This window comes from Carcharhinus amblyrhynchos, chromosome 29 (genome assembly GCF_965287045.1).
Source record: "Carcharhinus amblyrhynchos chromosome 29, sCarAmb.v2.hapA, whole genome shotgun sequence".
Classification (NCBI taxonomy): domain Eukaryota; kingdom Metazoa; phylum Chordata; class Chondrichthyes; order Carcharhiniformes; family Carcharhinidae; genus Carcharhinus; species Carcharhinus amblyrhynchos.
The window spans coordinates 1893179-1911583 of record NC_137352.1 but is presented as its reverse complement, the minus strand read 5'-3'; the positions used below and the strand labels follow the sequence as shown (position 1 = coordinate 1911583).

The 18405-nt window shown below is 43.4% G+C and overlaps 1 protein-coding gene across 1 annotated transcript in view; it reads right to left on the bottom strand.

Annotated features, from left to right (window-relative positions):
- The window catches only part of mcamb (melanoma cell adhesion molecule b), a 244314-nt gene that overhangs the window by 54378 nt on the left and 171531 nt on the right, over window positions 1-18405 (bottom strand). Inside the window, exons 6-8 of the mRNA XM_080214585.1 lie at window positions 16942-17124; window positions 10641-10762; window positions 7842-7992 (exon numbers count right to left, since the gene is read on the bottom strand). Coding sequence (XP_080070711.1) covers window positions 7842-7992; window positions 10641-10762; window positions 16942-17124 — 456 coding nt within the window. The remainder of the gene's footprint in view (window positions 1-7841; window positions 7993-10640; window positions 10763-16941; window positions 17125-18405) is intronic.

The window sequence follows — 18405 nt, the reverse complement described above, 5'->3', positions numbered from 1 at the left end:
GGCTTAGGGTGAGGGGGGCTAGGTATAAGACAAATATTAGAGGGCAGTTTTTCACGCAAAGGGTAGTGGGGGTGTGGAATGCACTGCCGAGTAAGGTGGTGGAAGCAGGCACGCTAGGGTTGTTTAAGAGTCACTTAGACAGCCATATGAGCGGGCTACATATAGGGGGATATAGTAGGCCTTACTAAACATCGTAGGCTTGGGAATACGTTTTGCCTCAGGGATGTTAGTCTTTGCCTGTTTAATAATGAATTTTTTTGTCTCCACAGGCATTTAAGTCCAGCAAGGGGCATGCATGCGGCAGGTTGTAGTGGGCTGCTCTTGGACGTTGCTTCGGGAGTTGCCTATTGCTTCATGTCGTTAGTGTGCTTAAACTGGACCATCTCGAGGGCAACATGACAGCTCAGAGACTATCTCTGTTGCTGTGCGGACACATGGATTTGGGCCTGTGTCTGTGGGAGTTTGCACGTTCTCCCCGTGGTTGCGTGGGTTTCCTCCGGGTGCTCCGGTTTCCTCCCACATCCCCCAAAGATGTGCTTTTAGGCTGATTGATTGGGTACTAAATTGTCCCTAAATTGGACCTCCCTGATCCTCGCACGTTAGGCGTAGACTAAAATCATGAATAGGTCACTGAGACAGTGGGACGGCGGCGTGGGCTCATTGGGCCGAAGGGCCTGTTTCCCGTGCTGTGTTGTTCTTTGTCATGGAATGCGAAGAGCAGGACAAGACACAGAAGACATCCTGGTCATCCACTGCACCTGGTCCCATCTCCAGCCGTCCTGACTCTTGTCTTGCCACTGGATCTAGATGGGAATTGGGAAGAAAGAGTGAGGCTGATGCTGCGCAACTCTCCCTCACTTTAATCGAAATAAAGCGCTGGTTTTGACACCATTATCATCATCATGTGTCCTGTTCAACCCTTGAAGTCCTGTGGCGATGGACAAGCGACAAAGCAGCAGGTGCGGATACACTGGGAGCTGTAGTCACGAACCTGCACGCAGGCAGCTCAGGTCTAATGGTCGTTTTCTGCTGACCGAAGCAGTAGTGGAGCTCAGTGCCCACCTGGGCGACTGAGCAGTCCTCTTCAGGAACGCACTGCTCGCCTCTGTAGAATGAGGAAGGGGCTAGAAAAGGTGCCCTAAACATTGCCTGCTTCACTATACCCTGACCAGTTTACTGCGGATGGCAGGGATCCCATCTTGAGGTCGAACAAACAAAATAAAACACAAGGTGACACCGCTCACCATTGGCACTTGGATCATGCACACACTTTTGGACAACCCTACAGCAGACAGACCAGAGAGAAGAACAGCCTTAGTTGCCAGAGAGCTTGCAAGATACAACATTGACATTGCAGCTCTGAGCAAAACTCATCTTGCCAACGTAGGTCAGTTGACTGAAACTGGAAATGGATACACTTTTTTCTGGAGCAGTCATGGCAGTGATGAGCGTTGTGATGCTGGAGTTGGATTCGCTATCAGGAGTCACCTTGTTCGGAAACTTGATAGTCTACCCAAGGGTGTGAACGACCAGCTTATGACATTACAGCTTCCGCTACAGAACAGAAGTCAAGCCACCCTGATCAGCACCTATGCCACCACAATGAACAACCCGGATGAGATGAAAGACAAGTTCTACGAAGAACTAGATGCCCTATTATCAGTAGTGAGCAGTACTGACAAGCTGATCTTGCTTGGTGATTTCAATGCAAGAGTAGGGTGTGACACTGCAATGTGGCAGGGAGTCATTGGGAGGCATAGAGTGGGCAAGTGTAACAGTAACGGCCTACTCTTAATGAAGACCTATGCAGCACATGACCTCCTCTTCACCAACACAACCTTCCGTCTGCCTACACGTAACAAGACCTCCTGGATGCACCCCCGCTCTAAGCATTGGCATCTTATTGACTATGTCATTGTCAGGAGAAAAGACAGGCAGGATGTCAGAGTGACCAAGGCCATGTGTGGTGCTGACTGCTGGACAGATCATGGGCTCATTGTCTCCAAAATGAGGCTCCGCATCAGACCCAAGAGGCGACCACAAGGAAGCAAAATTAAGAAAAGAATCAATGCGGCCAAGCTAAAGAACCCTAGCATAGCTTCAGCACTGGCTGAAGACTTAGAAATCAAGCTTGCTGACCTACACCTCGCAGGCAGCACAGAGGACGACTGGGAACACTTCAAGGATGCTATCCATACATCTGTGCTGAAGATGCTTGGGCCCTCTACCCACAAGCACCATGACTGGTTCGATGAGAATGATGAGGAGATATAGGCTCTCCTTGCTGAAAAGCACCGTCTTCATCGGGCCTGTCAGAACAACCCATCTTCAGCTGCCAAGAAAAATGCTTTTACCAGTGCTTGCACAACAGTCCAGAATAAACTGTGTAAAATGCAGGATGCCTGGCTGAGTGCCAAGGCAGATGAAATACAGGGATACGCTGACAGAAATGATTTGAAACAGTTCTATGAAGCCCTCAACACTCTCTATGGACCTCAATCTCTTGGGAGCTCCCCCCCTCCTGAGTACGGATGGTACAACTCTCATAAGAACATAAGAACATAAGAAATAGGAGCAGGAGTAGGCCAACTAGCCCTTCGAGCCTGCCCCGCCATTCAATAAGATCATGGCTGATCTGTCGTGGCTCAGTTCCACATTCCCGCCCTCTCCCCATAACCTTTAATCCCCTCTCTTATCAAAAACCCATCAACCCACGTCTTAAAAATATTTAGCGAGGTAGCCTCCACCACTTCAATGGGCAGAGAATTCCAGAGATTCACCACCCTTTGAGTGAAGAAGTTCCTCCTCAACTCCGTTCTAAACCGCACCCCCCTTTATCTTGCGGCTGTGCCCCCTAGTCCTACTATCCTTTCTGAGCGGGAAGAGTCTCTCCACCTCTATCCTATCCATCCCATTCATCATCTTATACGTCTCAATGAGATCTCCCCTCATTCTTCTAAACTCTAACAAGTACAAGCCTAATTTATTCAGCCTCTCCTCATAGCTCAATCCCCTCAACTCCGGCATCAGCCTAGTAAACCTCCTCTGCACTCCCTCCAAGGCCAAAATATCCTTGCGTAAGTACGGCGCCCAAAACTGCACACAGTACTCCAGCTGCGGCCTCACCAATGCCCTATACAGCCGCAGCAAGACCTCCCTACTTTTATATTCAATCCCCCTCGCTATGAAGGCCAGCATCCCATTCGCCTTCCTGACCACCTGCTGCACCTGCAGGCTGGGTTTTTGCGACTCATGCACAAGGACCCCGAAGTCCCTCTGCACCGTCGCCTGCTGCAGTTTTTCTCCACGTAAGTAATAATCGTTCCTACCATTATTCCTACCAAAGTGGACCACCTCGCACTTGCCAACATTAAATTCCATTTGCCATTTCCTGGCCTATTCGCCCAGCCTATCTAGATCCTTCTGTAGACTCTCCCCACCCTCCGCACAATTTGCCTTTCCACCAATTTTGGTGTCATCAGCAAATTTCGACACCCTACACTCGGTTCCCTCCTCCAGATCATCTATACAAATGGTAAATAGCTGAGGCCCCAGCACCGACCCCTGGGGCACCCCACTAGTCACCAACCGCCAATCCGAATAGCACCCATTGACCCCCACTCTCTGCCTCCTATTTGACAACCAGTCCTCTATCCACGCTAACACCCTACCCCCAACTCCATGCCCCCTGACCTTCTGCAATAACCTCTTGTGAGGTACCTTGTCAAACTCCTTCTGAAAATCCAGAAAGACCACATCCACTGGCTCTCCTCTATCCACCGCCCTAGACACATCCTCATAGAACTCTAGTAAGACTCCAGTAAATTTGTCAGACATTTGCCTTCTCATTACAGAGAAGGCTCAGATCCTGAAGAGATCGGCTGAACACTTTGAAGCCGTCCTCAACTGACCATCATCTATTAACGATGAGGCAATAGACAGGATTCCTCAGGTTGGTATCAACAGCGCCATGAATGATCCACCGGTAGTAGGCGAAGTCATGAAAGCTGTCAGCCAACTATCCAGAGGCAAAGCCCCAGGGACAGATGCCATACCCCCAGAGATCTATAAAGCTGCTGGTCCTGCACTTACTGAGAAGCTCACTGAGTTGTTCCAATCTTTTTGGTAGCAAGGATCCATTCCTCAGGAACTTAAAGATGCTTCCATCGTACACCTCTACAAGAGGAAGGGCAATTGGCAAGCATGCGACAACCACCAAAGAATTTCGCTGCTCTCCATCACAGGAAAAACCCTCGCGAGAGTCCTGCTAAATCATCTGGTCACTCATCTGGAGCTGGGTCTGCTTCCAGAGTCACAGTGTGGCTTCCGCAAAGGTCATGGGACTACTGACGTGATTTTTGCTGCGCGCCAACTTCAGGAGAAGTGTCAGGAGCAGAATCGCGAGCTCTACACAACCTTTGTTGACCTTGCAAAAGCCTGTGACACTGTAAGCCGACAAGGCCTGTGGAGGATCATGTCAAAGTTTGGCTGCCCCCCCTAAATTCATTCAGACGATACACCAGTTCCACGATGGCATGAGTACTGGATGGCAGAGAATCCTCTGAGGCATTCCCAGTCACCAAAGGCGTCAAATAGGGCTGTGTGCTCGCACCACACTGTTCAGCATGATATTTACTGTCATGCTGAATGGTGCCTTCCAGGACAGTGTTGCTGGAATCAGCCTCAAGTACAGAGTGGATGGGAAGCTCTTCAACCTGAGGAGACTTCAAGCTATTACCAAAGTGAAAGAGACTGTTCTGAGAGATTTCTTGTTTGCCAATGACTGCGCACTGTATGCTGGCTCAGAAAAAAGTCTGACAACACCAGGTTTTAGTCCAACCTATTTATTGGACTAAAACCTGGTGTTGTCAGACTTTTTACTGTGTTTACACCAGTCCAACGCCGGCATACCCACATCATGCTGGCTCAGAGCCAGAGATGCAAGTCAGTATGGACAAATTTTCCATGACTTGTGACAACTTTGGACTCACCATCAACATTAAAAAGACCGAAGTCATGCACCAGCCTGCTTCTCATGCACCATACACAGAACCCATAATCACAATCAAAGGGTAGAAACTACAGACAGTGAACCAGTTCACTTATCTTGGCAGCACCCTCTCCCAAGCAGTGACTATTGATACAGAAGTTAACTGCAGAATAGCAAAGGCAAGTTCTGCTTTCAGTAGACTGTGCTCCATTGTATGGGAACATCGAGGAATCAGCCCAGCAACAAAACTGAAGGTCTGCAGTGCCGTGGTACTCATTACCCTCCTGTATGCCTGTGAAACGTGGACTGTGTATCGAAGGCATGCAAGACAGCTCAATCATTTCCACATAACTTGTCTTCGCAGAATATTACGCATCCGATGGCAAGACAAAGTACCAGACACTGAAGTTCTCTCTAGAGCAAGTCTACCATCAGTCCATACACTGTTGATGAGACTGCAGACCCAGTGGGCAGGTCATGTCATCCGTATGTCAGACGACACATACCCAAGCAGCTCCTTTTTGGGGAACTCTCTGCTGGAAGACACTCGCATGGAGGGCAAAAGAAACGTTTCAAAGACACACTCAAGGCCTCCCTGAAGTCGCTTGACATTGACACGACCACCTGGGAAACGCTGGCACAAAACTGCCCTACCTGACACTGCCTCATCCACAAAGGCTGTCAAGCTCACGAAGCAAGGTGTATTGCTGAAGCACAACTTAAGCGTGAGCTGCACAAGTCCAGAGCCACCAGTGCAACAACTACACTGTCTACACAAGTCTGTCCAGTATGTGCCTGGACATTCCATGCCCGAATTGGCCTGATCAGTCATCTTTGGACACACTGCAACCAGCCTCAAAATGACTAATTGTGTCAAAGTCCTCATCGATGACGATGGACGAACAACATCCTAATGTGAATCTGGATGTATTCGTACTCATTCTCATACCCTGCCTCCAACTAATATCTTTAACAGGTGGCATCCTTAAGCATCAACTGTGGCTTGCTGGCTAGCGTTCTTACTTTTCGAGTCTGAAATTGGTGGGTTCAAGTCTCATTTCATGACTTGAGCACAAATATTTAGTCTGATACTCCAACGCAATAGTGAGGGGGTGCTGCACTTTCAAAAATGCTGTCTTTTGGAAGTGACATTAAACAGAGACCCTGTTCTGTCCTCTCAGGTCAATGTCAAAAATCCCATGTTACAACAAATGACCACGAGGGGAATTTTCCCATCCCACCTGCCACGTGAATTGTAGTGGGCGGGGAGTGGACCATGCAAAGGTCTGTTGACCTTGGATGGGATTTTCCACTTTTGTGGCATGGCCAGAAAATTTCACCCTTCGTTCCAAAAGTAGTAATTAGCGGAAACACATTTTGGGAGTGCTTCAAATACGTTGGAAAGCATTGGGTAAGATCACGAAGAGCATTTTCCACCTGTTTTTGGTGAGCAGAAATGACAGAGATTCAGGGAGTTCCAAATAACTTCTACAGTGCATCGGGTGAGGGGTTCTTTTTTTAAATTTTCATCCTTTTTATGTCAGGGAATCCTTTACAAATGGCACCCATCTGTCAGGAGCCAAGATTGCAGGGGGAGCAGCTCTACAACCATGACATTATGGGACCCGCCACCAGGATTATTTTCTCAGATCATTTAAATTCATTGGGAAAAATCAGTAATGCACCTGGCGAGCTACAAATCGCTTTTCCTACCCAAGTTGACACTCTAAAATTCAGCCCAGTGTCTGTTTTTTTAGCTATTTGATGGATATTAAACTTCAGCCAGGTCTATACATGTGTGTTGCCATTAATTCAAATGCGGCTGACTTTCTCATTGATAGCTACCAATTCGGGTCCTCGTGTGCATAATTTTAGTAAAAAGTGTGGCTGACTGCTCTTTCAATGGACTTGATAATGAACTAGTGCAAGGTCAGAAGCTTGCTCCCTTCAATGACTTCCCTTTTTCGCCACAGCTTATTGGCCTGGATATTGCATGTAGAGAAGCTCTTCTGTTGCAGATTTGGAGTTCTAGAGCATAAATGATGGGCCCTTTGGTCCTTCTTAGCTTAGCTCCAAAGTACTGTCTAAAGTTAGAATTCATCCTATTTAACTTTTGGGACAGATGCCCTTTGTGTCTTCTAACCATACCTTTGAGATCATTTGTTGAGCTGTGCAAAGCCATAACACTGCCTGTGGGGGAATGCACTGCCATGTACCACTGGTAGCCCCATTGTTCAAGGCGGTGGGCATGTTAATGAATTCACAAATGTACCTGCATAAATGAGCACTCAAACCTTTTAGAAATGACCAAATGTACAATGAAGCTGTCCCTTATAACAGAATACTATAAACATTGCTGATGAAAACACTGAACAGAATGAACAGAACAAAATTGCCTCATATCTTTTCCAATGTCTCCCCATCTATTCTTGATTTATCTTTTAGAGGCCATTAATTTTAATTTATAAATTAAATTTTACATTTAAAAATGTAAGTGGGTTTTCAATGTTTCAATGTTACAATGTAACAGCATTACAATGTTGCACAATATTGTACAAACTTTCAATTTTTATTACATTTTCCTCACAAGAATGAAATTCAGCCTGTTCTTTTAGTACATCTTGGAAACTGTCAGCACATTCACAATATATGCTGTGAGAAGTCTTGAAAGTCAGTGATATCAGCAAAGCATCTTTTTGGTCCTATTTTGGCCCCTATTCTTAGGGATACACGAAGAATAATTACTAATGTGTGCATATTATAGGGAAGCTGGCACCTGTAGCATTGAATCCCAGTTATGTGTTATTGGAAAAGGATGAAGGGGAAAAGGGAAGAGAAAACAAATACGTACAATTGATTGTTATTGTCTTGTTTGCAGTAAAATCCTTATGAAATACATCAAAGTCCAGCACTTTACAGCCATAAACACCACTGTCCATTCTTTGCACTCCACTAAGTTCAAAGGTGTTACCAGTGCTTTCAAGGATCTCCTCTTCTCCATCCTGTTCATCAAAAAAAACACAATTATTTTTATAAAGATAGTTCCATTTGCCTAACCTCAAGAATACCCAGAAAGTCATGTGTTGGATTACTTTTGCTAAGCAAGTGTTTGATGGATACAGCACTGATGCTGTCAGGAATGTTAACTGTACACCTGATTATGCGCTCATTAAATATTGCCAGCCTATTTACTAATATACCTCTCAAGGAAGCCATAGATATTTGCACCATATCATTATATCATGGCAATCTAAATATGCTATCATTTTCTGAACCTGTATTCATTGAATTTATGGACTTAGAACTTACGTAGTTGATAATAGCGTTACCATGGAATCCCTTAGTCCCAGCTCCCACTCACATGTTTTCCCTTGAATGCTCCAAACCTCATACATCTTGCATTCTTCCAATATGTAGATGGTATGCTTGCTATGTCTGAATCTGCAGCTACGTGCAAGACTTCTCTTACATATCTTAATCCATGACATTTGTGCTGAAATTCACCTTTGAAATGGGGTAGTCTAACATGCTCCCATTCCCTGATGTGTTAGTTAAGAAACCTGCTAATATATTCTCTTCCACTGTCTAAGGTCTACCTTCATTGGTCAATATGGAATTCTTACAGCTCCATGTGCCAGAAGATTGGCCTTATTGGCAAATTTGGTGAATGAAATGGAACGCATCAAAGCTATCTTGCAGGATAATGGCTATATTGGTCAGATTACTGTTCACTGTATATTGTGCATACTCTCAAATGTTTTAAAGTTTTTGTTCATGGGATGTGAGTATTTATTGCCCAACTCAAATTGCCCTGGAGAAAGTGGCGGTGAGTATTTAATTGAACTACTGCAGTTCACGTGGTCTAGGTACACTCACACTGCTGTTAGGGTGGGAGTTCATTCCTTGAATATCCTGGGCATGATGGATTGTATCTCAGGATATTAAAAGCAGCTACAGAGATAGTGGATGCACTGGTAGTAATCTTCCGAGAATCCTCAAATTCTGGAAAGGTCCCAGAGGATTGGAAAATGTCAGTGTAACATCTTTATTTAAAAAACGAGGAAGACAAAGAAAGAACAAATAACTATGGTCCACTGAGCTTAACTTCTGCCATTAGGAAAATGTTGGAGTCTATTATAAAGGATGTAAGAGCAGAGTATTTAGAAGTGCATAATATAGTCAAGCAGAGTGAGCATGGATTCAGGAAAGAGAAATTTTGCCTGACAAATTTATTGGAATTCTTTGAGCTGGTAACGAGCAGGATAATAAAGGGGAACCAGTCGATGCAATATACTTGTATTTCCAAAAAGCATTTGATAAGCTACTGCACAAATGGCTACTTAACAAAATAACAGCCCATGATGTGGGGGGTAGTATATTAGCATGGATAGTGGATTGGCTGACTGACAAAAGACAGAGTTGGAATAAGAGGTGCATTTTCAGGTTGGCAACGTGTAACTAGTGGAGTGTCACAGGGATCCATGCTGGGGTCATAATTATTTACCATATATATTAATGACTTGGATGAAGAAAGTGAATGTACTATTGCCAAGTTTGTGGATGACACAACAATAGATGGGAAGACAAATGAGGATGAGACAAAGGGATATAGACAGGTTATGTGAGTGGGCAAAAATTTGGCCAATGGAATATAATGGAGGAAAATGTGAAGTTATGTACTTTGATAGAAAGGATAAAAGAGCTGAGTGTTATAAAAGATGTGGAGATACTGCTATTGGACTGGAGTGGGCACAGGAAGAAACTTCACAACACCAGGTTAAAGTCCAACGGGTTTATTTGGAATCACAAGCTTTCGGAGCACTGCTCCTTTATCAGGTGACTCACCTCTCTTAGAGAGTAATGAATCTGGGGAATTCTTTACCACCGAGAGCTATGGACACTGGGTCAGTTAGTATGTTCAAGGCTGACATAGACAGATTTTTAATCAGTAAAGGAGTCACGGTTATAGGGATAAGACAGGAAAGTGAAGTTGAGGATTACATCGGATCAGTCATGATCTCATTGAATGGTGGAGCAGACTCAATGGGCCAAATTACCCACTTCTGGTCCTACATCTTATTGTCTTATTTCAGGGGACATTTAAGGGTCAACCACATTGCTGTGAGTCTGGAGTCACATATAGACCAGACCAGGTAAGGATGTCAGATTTCCTTCTTAATGAAGTAGATGTTTCTTCTTAACAACAATCAACCTTGGTTTCATGATCACTATTACAGTGAACCTTCACTATACCACCTATAATATATCATTTATTCAGTATGGAGACCGAAACTGCACACAGTACTCCAGATGGTAAGTAGAATTTGAAGATTCGCAAAACAAAGATCTGCAATGTACTTTCAGTGTGCACAATATGGCTGGTGAAAACCAGAATGCCTCTACAGCAGGGCCAGCTGCATCACTCTGTCTAAAAATGAGAAAATTTCACCCACTGTCTCAGTTCCTTTCTAAACCTGTGCTTTAACATACTATTTTAAAACATCACCTTCAAAAATATTTTTTTATAATCCGCTCTATCAGATGATTTAGTTAAACTTTTGGTCTTCAGAAATTCAGAACCTAAACAGTTCAACTGGTTCTCTTAATTAAAGAGGTACAGATGTAATACTGCCAGCAGAGAAGCTCTCACCAGCACTCTGTAGAAGGTGTATTCAACATTTGATGTTCCATCGGATCTACACTCCATTGATACATTGTCTGACTCCTTCAAAACACTCGGCTGGAACACAAATTCTACATTCTCTGTTGGATCTGGTGGAGGAACAAAAAGAAAAAGTCCTGGTAATGCAGGTAGACTTGAAGCACTGATCACTCATGGGATGGTAAAACTGCAGATAATCCTAATCATAAAAAAAATTTCTATGTCTTTACAATAAAAGGCAAAAAAAAAGCCAAAAATAAACAGGACTGAGAGGCTAATTGAGGAAATCAGAATACTGTAATTCATATTGGTAAAGCAAAAGTACTAGAAGAATCAATGGAATGAAAAGCCTGCAAATTCCCTGGACCCAAAGACTTATTTCCTCAGGTTCTAAAAAAGTGGCTGCAGAGATATTCGATGCATTGCTTATGAACTGCCGCCTATATTCAGCTTCCCAGAGATTTGAAGGCAGCAAAATGTAACCTCACTATATTACTATTTAAGGAAGGAAGGAGACCCTCACAGCTTCTTTTCCAGAAGGTCACAGGGGAGGCACCGGCTGCTGCAGTTAAAAACAGCTAATGGAGTTCCAGGATCAGGATCACGGAGCGATCCAATCACAGCCAAGTACTATTGGTTGTGGAGGTGACAAAGTGGCTATATGTTTTTACCTGTCATGCCCACTGTATGCCAACAGGCCCGCTTTGCTCTGGAGAAGTACCAGTGGCAGCAGAATCAGGCCCTTAAATGACCAATTAATGACCACATAAGGGCTTCAACAGGCAGCAGGGTGGGAAGGTTGATCATCGGCCCTCCCACCCAGAATTTAACTCTAGCAGAGGCAGGGTTCTGGTATGCCATCATCCCATTGAATTAGATGGCCTTCCCACCTGTCAAGTTTGTCACCAGGGAGAGCACAAAGTTCTTCGCCACAACTGTTCCTTTACCTACAAATGCAACTTGAATGTTTCCAGCATTTTCTGTTATTATTTCAGATGGCTCACATCTGCAGTGTTTTGCTTTTGTATTATCATAAACTATTTACTACCACAAAGGTTGGGGGGGGTGGGCGTTAAATGTTGAAATCAGCACTAAACAAAATCACATCAGAACCAGAGCACCTGCCTCCTTAATAGCAGAATAATAGTACAGCTTGGGGATGCTGTAACTCAGAAATCTTGAGATGGGCAGTTTATAAAATGTTACAATCATTAAAATCTCCGAACCATGGCACAACTTATCGCTGGAAAATCTGTCATATCTCTCTTTTTCAGAAATGGATAAATAGCATGCCTTGTGGTGAACATAACAAACATGAGGACTGGGAGTAAGAATGGCCACTCGGCCCTTGGAGACTGCTCCTCCATTCGATAAAATCATGGTTGATCTGATTGTAACTTCAACCCCACATTCCTGCCTACCCGAAACCTATCCTTGTTAATTAAAATCTATCTAGATCTGCCTTAAGAATATTGAAAGATTCTGCTTCCACTGCCTTTTGAGGAAGAGTTCCTCAAAAACACAACTATGAAAGAAAGAAATTCTCCTCATCTCCAAATTAAATCAGCGACTCTTTATTTTCAAACAGTGATCCCTAATTTTTGATTTCCCCCCAAGAGGAAATATCCTCTCCGCATCCACCCTGTCAAAAGCCCTCAGGGTCTTAAAGGATCCATCAAGTCACCTCACTCTTCTAAACCTCAATGGATACAAACCATCTCTCCAACCTTTCCTCATAAGACTGCACATTCATCCCTGGTATTAATCCAGTAAACCGTTTCCCAATTGCTTCTAAAGCATTTACATCTTTTCTTAAATAAGGAGGCCAATACTGTACACAATAAGCCAGATGTGGTCTCACCATTGCCCTGTACAATTCAAGCATAGAACATAGAACACTACAGCACAAACAGGCCCTTCGGCCCACAAGTTGTGCCGTTCATATCCATACCTACCAGGCCTATCTATAACTCTCAACCCCATTAAATCCCATGTACTCATCCAGAAGTCTCTTAAAAGACCCCAGTGAGTTCGCCTCTACCACCACCAAAGGCAGCCGATTCCACTCACTCACCACTCTCTGAGTGAAAAACTTACCCCTGACATCTCCTCTGTAAGTCACCCAGTTTTGTAATTAATCCCCTCACAATAACCAATAATGATCTATTAGCTTTCCTAATTGCTTGCCATATCTGTATACTAGCCTTTAGTACTTCATGCACTAGGACACCCAGATCCCTCTGCAGCTCAGAGCTCTGCAATCCTGCACCATTTACATAATCCCTTTTTATTCTTCCTACCAAAATGGACAATTTCACTTTTGCCCACATTTTGCCAGTTTTTGCCACTCATTTAACCTATGTTCTTTTGTTGTCTCCTCATATTCTCTCCACAATTTACTTTCTTGTCTATATTTGTATTGTCAGCCAATTTAGCAACCATACCTTCAGTCCCTTCATCCAAATCATTTATGTAAACTATAAAAAGTTGAGGCCCCAGCACTGATCCCTGTGGCACACCACTCATCACATCTTGCCAACTAGGAAAAGAGCCATTTATGTCAACTTCATTTCCACTGGTTAGCCAATCTTCAATACATGCCAATATGTTACCCCCTACAACACGAATCTTTGATGTGGCACCCTATCAAATGCTGTTTGGAGAGCTAAGTATAGTATATCTACCAGTTGCCCTTTATCTACAGCACATGTGACTCCTTCAAAGAACTGAAATAAATTAGCTAAACATGAATTCCCTTTCAAAAGACCATGTCAACTCTGACTGATTTCCTTGGAACTTTCCAAGTGTCTTGCTATAGCATCTGTAATAATGGCTTCTTAACATGGCTTCCTTTCCCTATGACAGATGTTAGGCTGACTAGCCTAGAGTTTCCTCCTTACTGTCTCCCTACCCTTTTGAATAAAGGAGTTAAATTTACTATCTTCCAATCTAATGGAACCTTCTCCAAAACAAAGAAACTTTGGAAAATTAAAACCAGTGCATCTCACTAGCCACTTATTTCGCACCTTAGGGTGAAATCAAGTCTTTCTGGACAAGGGGATTGGTCAGCCCACAGATCCAACTCTTTTCTTATTGAATTATCTCTGCAATCTCTTAAGCCCACCTTTACATTACAGGCTATCTTTTTCTCCTACTCTAATTTTTCCCTCCTTATCAATCCTTTTGTCATTCTATGATGTTCTTTATATTTTTTCCAATCTTCTGTCACAACCTGCCAACCTGCCAGGACTAGAGGGCACAGCCTCAAGAAAAAAAGGGGGGGGGTGGGTTTAGAACGGAGTTGAGGAGGAACTTCTTCAGTCAAAGGGTGGTGAATCTCTGGAATTCTCTGCCCGTTGAAGTGGTAGAGGCTACCTCGCTAAATATATTTAAGTCACGGGTAGATAGGTTTTTGACAGACAAGGGAATTAAGGGTTATGGGGAGAGGGCAGGAAAGTGGAACTGATCCACTTCACATCAGCCATGATCTTACTGAATGGCGGGGCAGGCTCGAAGGGCTAGATGGCCTACACCTGTTCCTATTTCTTATGTTCTTATGTACTCGCCTTCGTGCAAAGCTTGGCTTTTTCCTTAAGTTGAACACTGTCTTCAACTTTCATAGTTAAGCACAGACGATGGGCCCTTTCCTTGGAATTTTTCTTTCTCATTGGAATGTGGCCATTCTGTATATTCTGAAATACCCCTTGAAATGTTTGCCATTGAACATCTGTTGATCTATCATTGGGGCAGCATGGTGGCATAGTGGTTAGCGCCAGGGACCCGGGTTCGATTCATGGCTTGGGCTACTATCTGTGTGGAGTTTGCACGTTCTCACCATGTCAACATGGTTTCCTCCAGGGGCTCCCGTTTCCTCCCATAGTCCAAAAGACAAAGTACAAAGAAAAGTACAGCACAGGAACAGGCTCTTTGGCCCTCCAAGCTGGTGCTGATCATGATGCCCTAGCTAAATGGCAAAAAAACCTTCTGCCCTTATCCCTCTATTGCCTCTCTATTCATGTACATAAGAACGAGGAGCAGAGGTAGGTCAGCTGGCCTCTCGAGCCTGCTCTGCCATTCAATAAGATCATGGCTGATATTTTTGTGAACTCACCTGCCCACTCACCATAACCCTTAATTTCTTTACTGTTCAACAATGTATCTATCCTTGCCTTAAAAACATTTAATGTGGTAGCTTCAACTGCTTCACTGGGCAGGGAATTCAACAGATTCACAACCCTTTGTGTGAAGAAGTTCCTCCTCAACTCAGTGCTAAATTTGCTTCCCCTTATTTTGAGGTATGCCCCCTAGTTCTAGTTTCATCTGCCAGTGGAAACAACTTTACTGCTTTTATCTTACCTATTCCCTTACACACATTCAAATGCCTCTTAAATGTTGCTCTTGTGCACGCTTCTACCACCTCCTCTGGCAGCGTGGTCCAGGCACCCACCATTCTCTGAAAAACTTCCTCCACACATCTCCCTTAAACTTTTCCTCTCTCACCTTGAAACTATGCCCTCTTGTAATTGACACTCCTACCCTGGGAAAAAGCCTCTGACTATCCATCCTGTCTATGTCTCTCATAATTTTGTAGATTTCTATCAGGTCTCTCCTCAGCGTCCATCGTACCAGTGAAAACAATTCTAGTTTATTCAATCCCTCCTCACAGTCAACACCCTTGAGAACAGGCAACATCCCTGGTGAACCTTCTTTGCACTCTTTCCAAAGCTTCCATGTCCTTCTGGTGGTTAGGATGCATTGGCCATGCTAAACGCTCCCTCAGTGTAACCGAACAGGCGCTGGAGTGTGACAACTAGGGGATTTTCACAGTAACTTCATTGCAGTGTTAATGCAAACCTACTTGTGACGCTAATAATTAAACTTTAAAACTTAAACTTTAGGCACATTTGTCAGTTCACTTTAGCTAGCTCTACTTTCATGCTCTCACAGTTAGCCGTATTTAGATTTAAAATACTCATCTTAGACGCACATTTCTGCCCTGTAGGTCCCCTTACCTACCTCAGTTACAGTCACAACTTCCTGTCTCTGACCACTTTCCAAACCAGAAAATTTTATCCTCAGGGATGTGACTGCCTCCTGAAACTAAGCATCCAGGTAACTCTCATCCTCCCTGATGTGTCACAGTATCTGCAGCTCAATGACTCTGAGCCAAAGCTCTTCAAGCTGCAGATGCTTACTGCAAATGTGTTTGTTCTGGATAAGACTGGCATCTAGGAGTTCCCACACACTGCAACCTTGACAGATCACTTCCTACCATACTTATGAGCTTTAATTAATTACTTAATTATTTATTTTCTTTGAGATATTCATTAACCTGATCACAAATACCAATACTATTTTAAAATTTCGGAAGATAGGCCTTGACCACTTGCCAGATATTCACCAAGAATTCCTCAACATCTCACCTCCTCCCATAGTGGAGCAGAAACCAATTCCTACTGGGTGATAAATTTACAAAAGCAAAGAAGTACCATCCTCCTCTCTTCTCACCAAATTCCCACACTGATTGAAGTTCCACTCCATGCTCATTGCACAGAGAATGGCTGAAACTAAGCTCTGAACAGAGGAACTAGCCAAGCCCAGGTACAGCAAGACCAGTTCAGGATAGTTTCCCGAATGCTTCTTTCAACCGTTGCCAGTGGAATAGCTTCTGCTCCCCATGGATGGATTGTAGAAGTTAAACAATACTTTGCAGTTAAATGTTAAACACAAAGCCAAATAATATTAGATTTTTAGAAGGATATTTAAAATTTCCTTCTTCCCACCAAACCGCCAGGCACTGTTTAAAGTCATACTCAAATGGTGTGAAGTTTCAGCAGCACAAGAGCTGTGGGATGTGGGTGACACGTGCAACTCCTTACTATCATGGGGTCCCAAACTCAATCCTTTCTGCCATGGAGAATGAAGGGCAGAGACCTCATAATGCAGAAAAGGTACAAGTCTACCTGTTACACAGCACACTGAACCATCAATTTGCTTCCTCTACATATTTTCGCAAATACTATGATAATTAGATTTTCTAGATCAGCGTCTGGTCAATTTTTTCAGATTTCAGGTTGTACCTGCAACTGTATTTATCGCATGGGAATCGAAGCCTCTGGATCAGATGCATTCAATTCACAGTGGAAGTTGTACTTCTGAAAGTAGTATGGAAGTTTTAGCCTCTCAATCAGGAGACTTGTACTTGCAATGTAGTCTTGTCAGACAGATCTATGTGATAATGTATTGATTCCTCATTTAAATCTGTTCTGTAATGCTGATGAATACTCACAATTTATTGAGACGTTGATCTTCTGAGACTCTTTCATTTTGTCCACTCCTGACGGCATTCTGTAGCTCACCTCACAATAAAACTTAGAATCTTTGTCCTTTTTCTCGGGAGCATAATGAAGTGTACTGACAATGGTATAAAGGCCACTGGGTTCCTGCGTGGCCTGAGAAGTCACGTACATCTCTAAATCAGAAAGAAAGCAGGAGGCTGTAATTAGTTATGTTTTTGGGAAGGTGCCCTTTCCAATTTCAATCTCACAGAAATCAGTCATGTGTTTAATTCTGGGAAAAAGGCTGCCTCACTGATTCCAGATCAGCAGCTAAAACCTCAGGCTCTTCTACAAAACTACATGACATAGTGGAATATGACCTCAGCAGTTATGCATAGATCCCAGTGGCACCAGTCTCTGGTCACCAGTCACATGGGTATCACTCTTGCTTCTGAATCAGAAGGCTGTGAAAGTTCCAGGAGCTTGAACAAAAGAAATGAGGATAACTCCAATGGGGTATGAGGGAATGTTGCATACATGAAACCATTAAACCAAGGCACTATTTGCTCTCTCAGGTGAATGGACATAAAAGACCCTGTTGAAGGAAGAAAGGATAGACTGGTACTAAAAGACTACTAAAATCAGGATAGATTAATTTAGAAATGGACATAGTATAGAACGGATATGACATACCTAGAATCACAAAGGTACAGATGCATAGAAAAACATATAACCACTGTAGAGATTTTAAATACGTATTTTTGAAAGAATTCTATACATCTTGGCCAAATACAGACTGTCCCAAGGCATAATGAGTTGAAAGCTAAATAAGATTAACCACATTCTTTAAGAACAATACGACCACGGAGCATAGTTTTTATCAGTATAGTTCCGAGACACTAAATGAAAGGGACAATTCATTTAGTGCTGATAAGGGATGCTTAGCAGATGATGGGAACAGCAACTCTTGAACTTTATGGAGAGACAGTGAAAAAGTTACCTTTGAACAATATTACTGGGTGGCAGAGTAGCTAAGAGGTTGCTAAGAGACAAGTGGGTGGGAGCTTCTGGATTCTACAGACCAATGAATTCTCATGTCGCCAGAGTTGGATGCAATTTTCCAAGTTAATAATCCATATTAAAATGATTGGTCCATCCCATTAAGATGAATGGAGTAGGTAGACAGATGATTTCTGAATAGGTATAATTAAAGACTGTCTTGATAGAGTAAATTTAGCTGATTTAAATTATTCTCCCTCCCATAGTGGAAACCAGGCCTGGGTTAATAATATACATCTTCAACCAGAAACTACTGTATCCGATGAGTTCCTTGTATTTGCTGAGCTGTATCAATAAAGAGAAATTTCCTGCTTGAAGCCAGCATAAAATATGGCTCTCTGAAATACTCCTACAGACACCACAGTTAGAATTTTTTATTCACTTAAGGGATGCAGGTGCTGTTGCTGGGGCCAGAA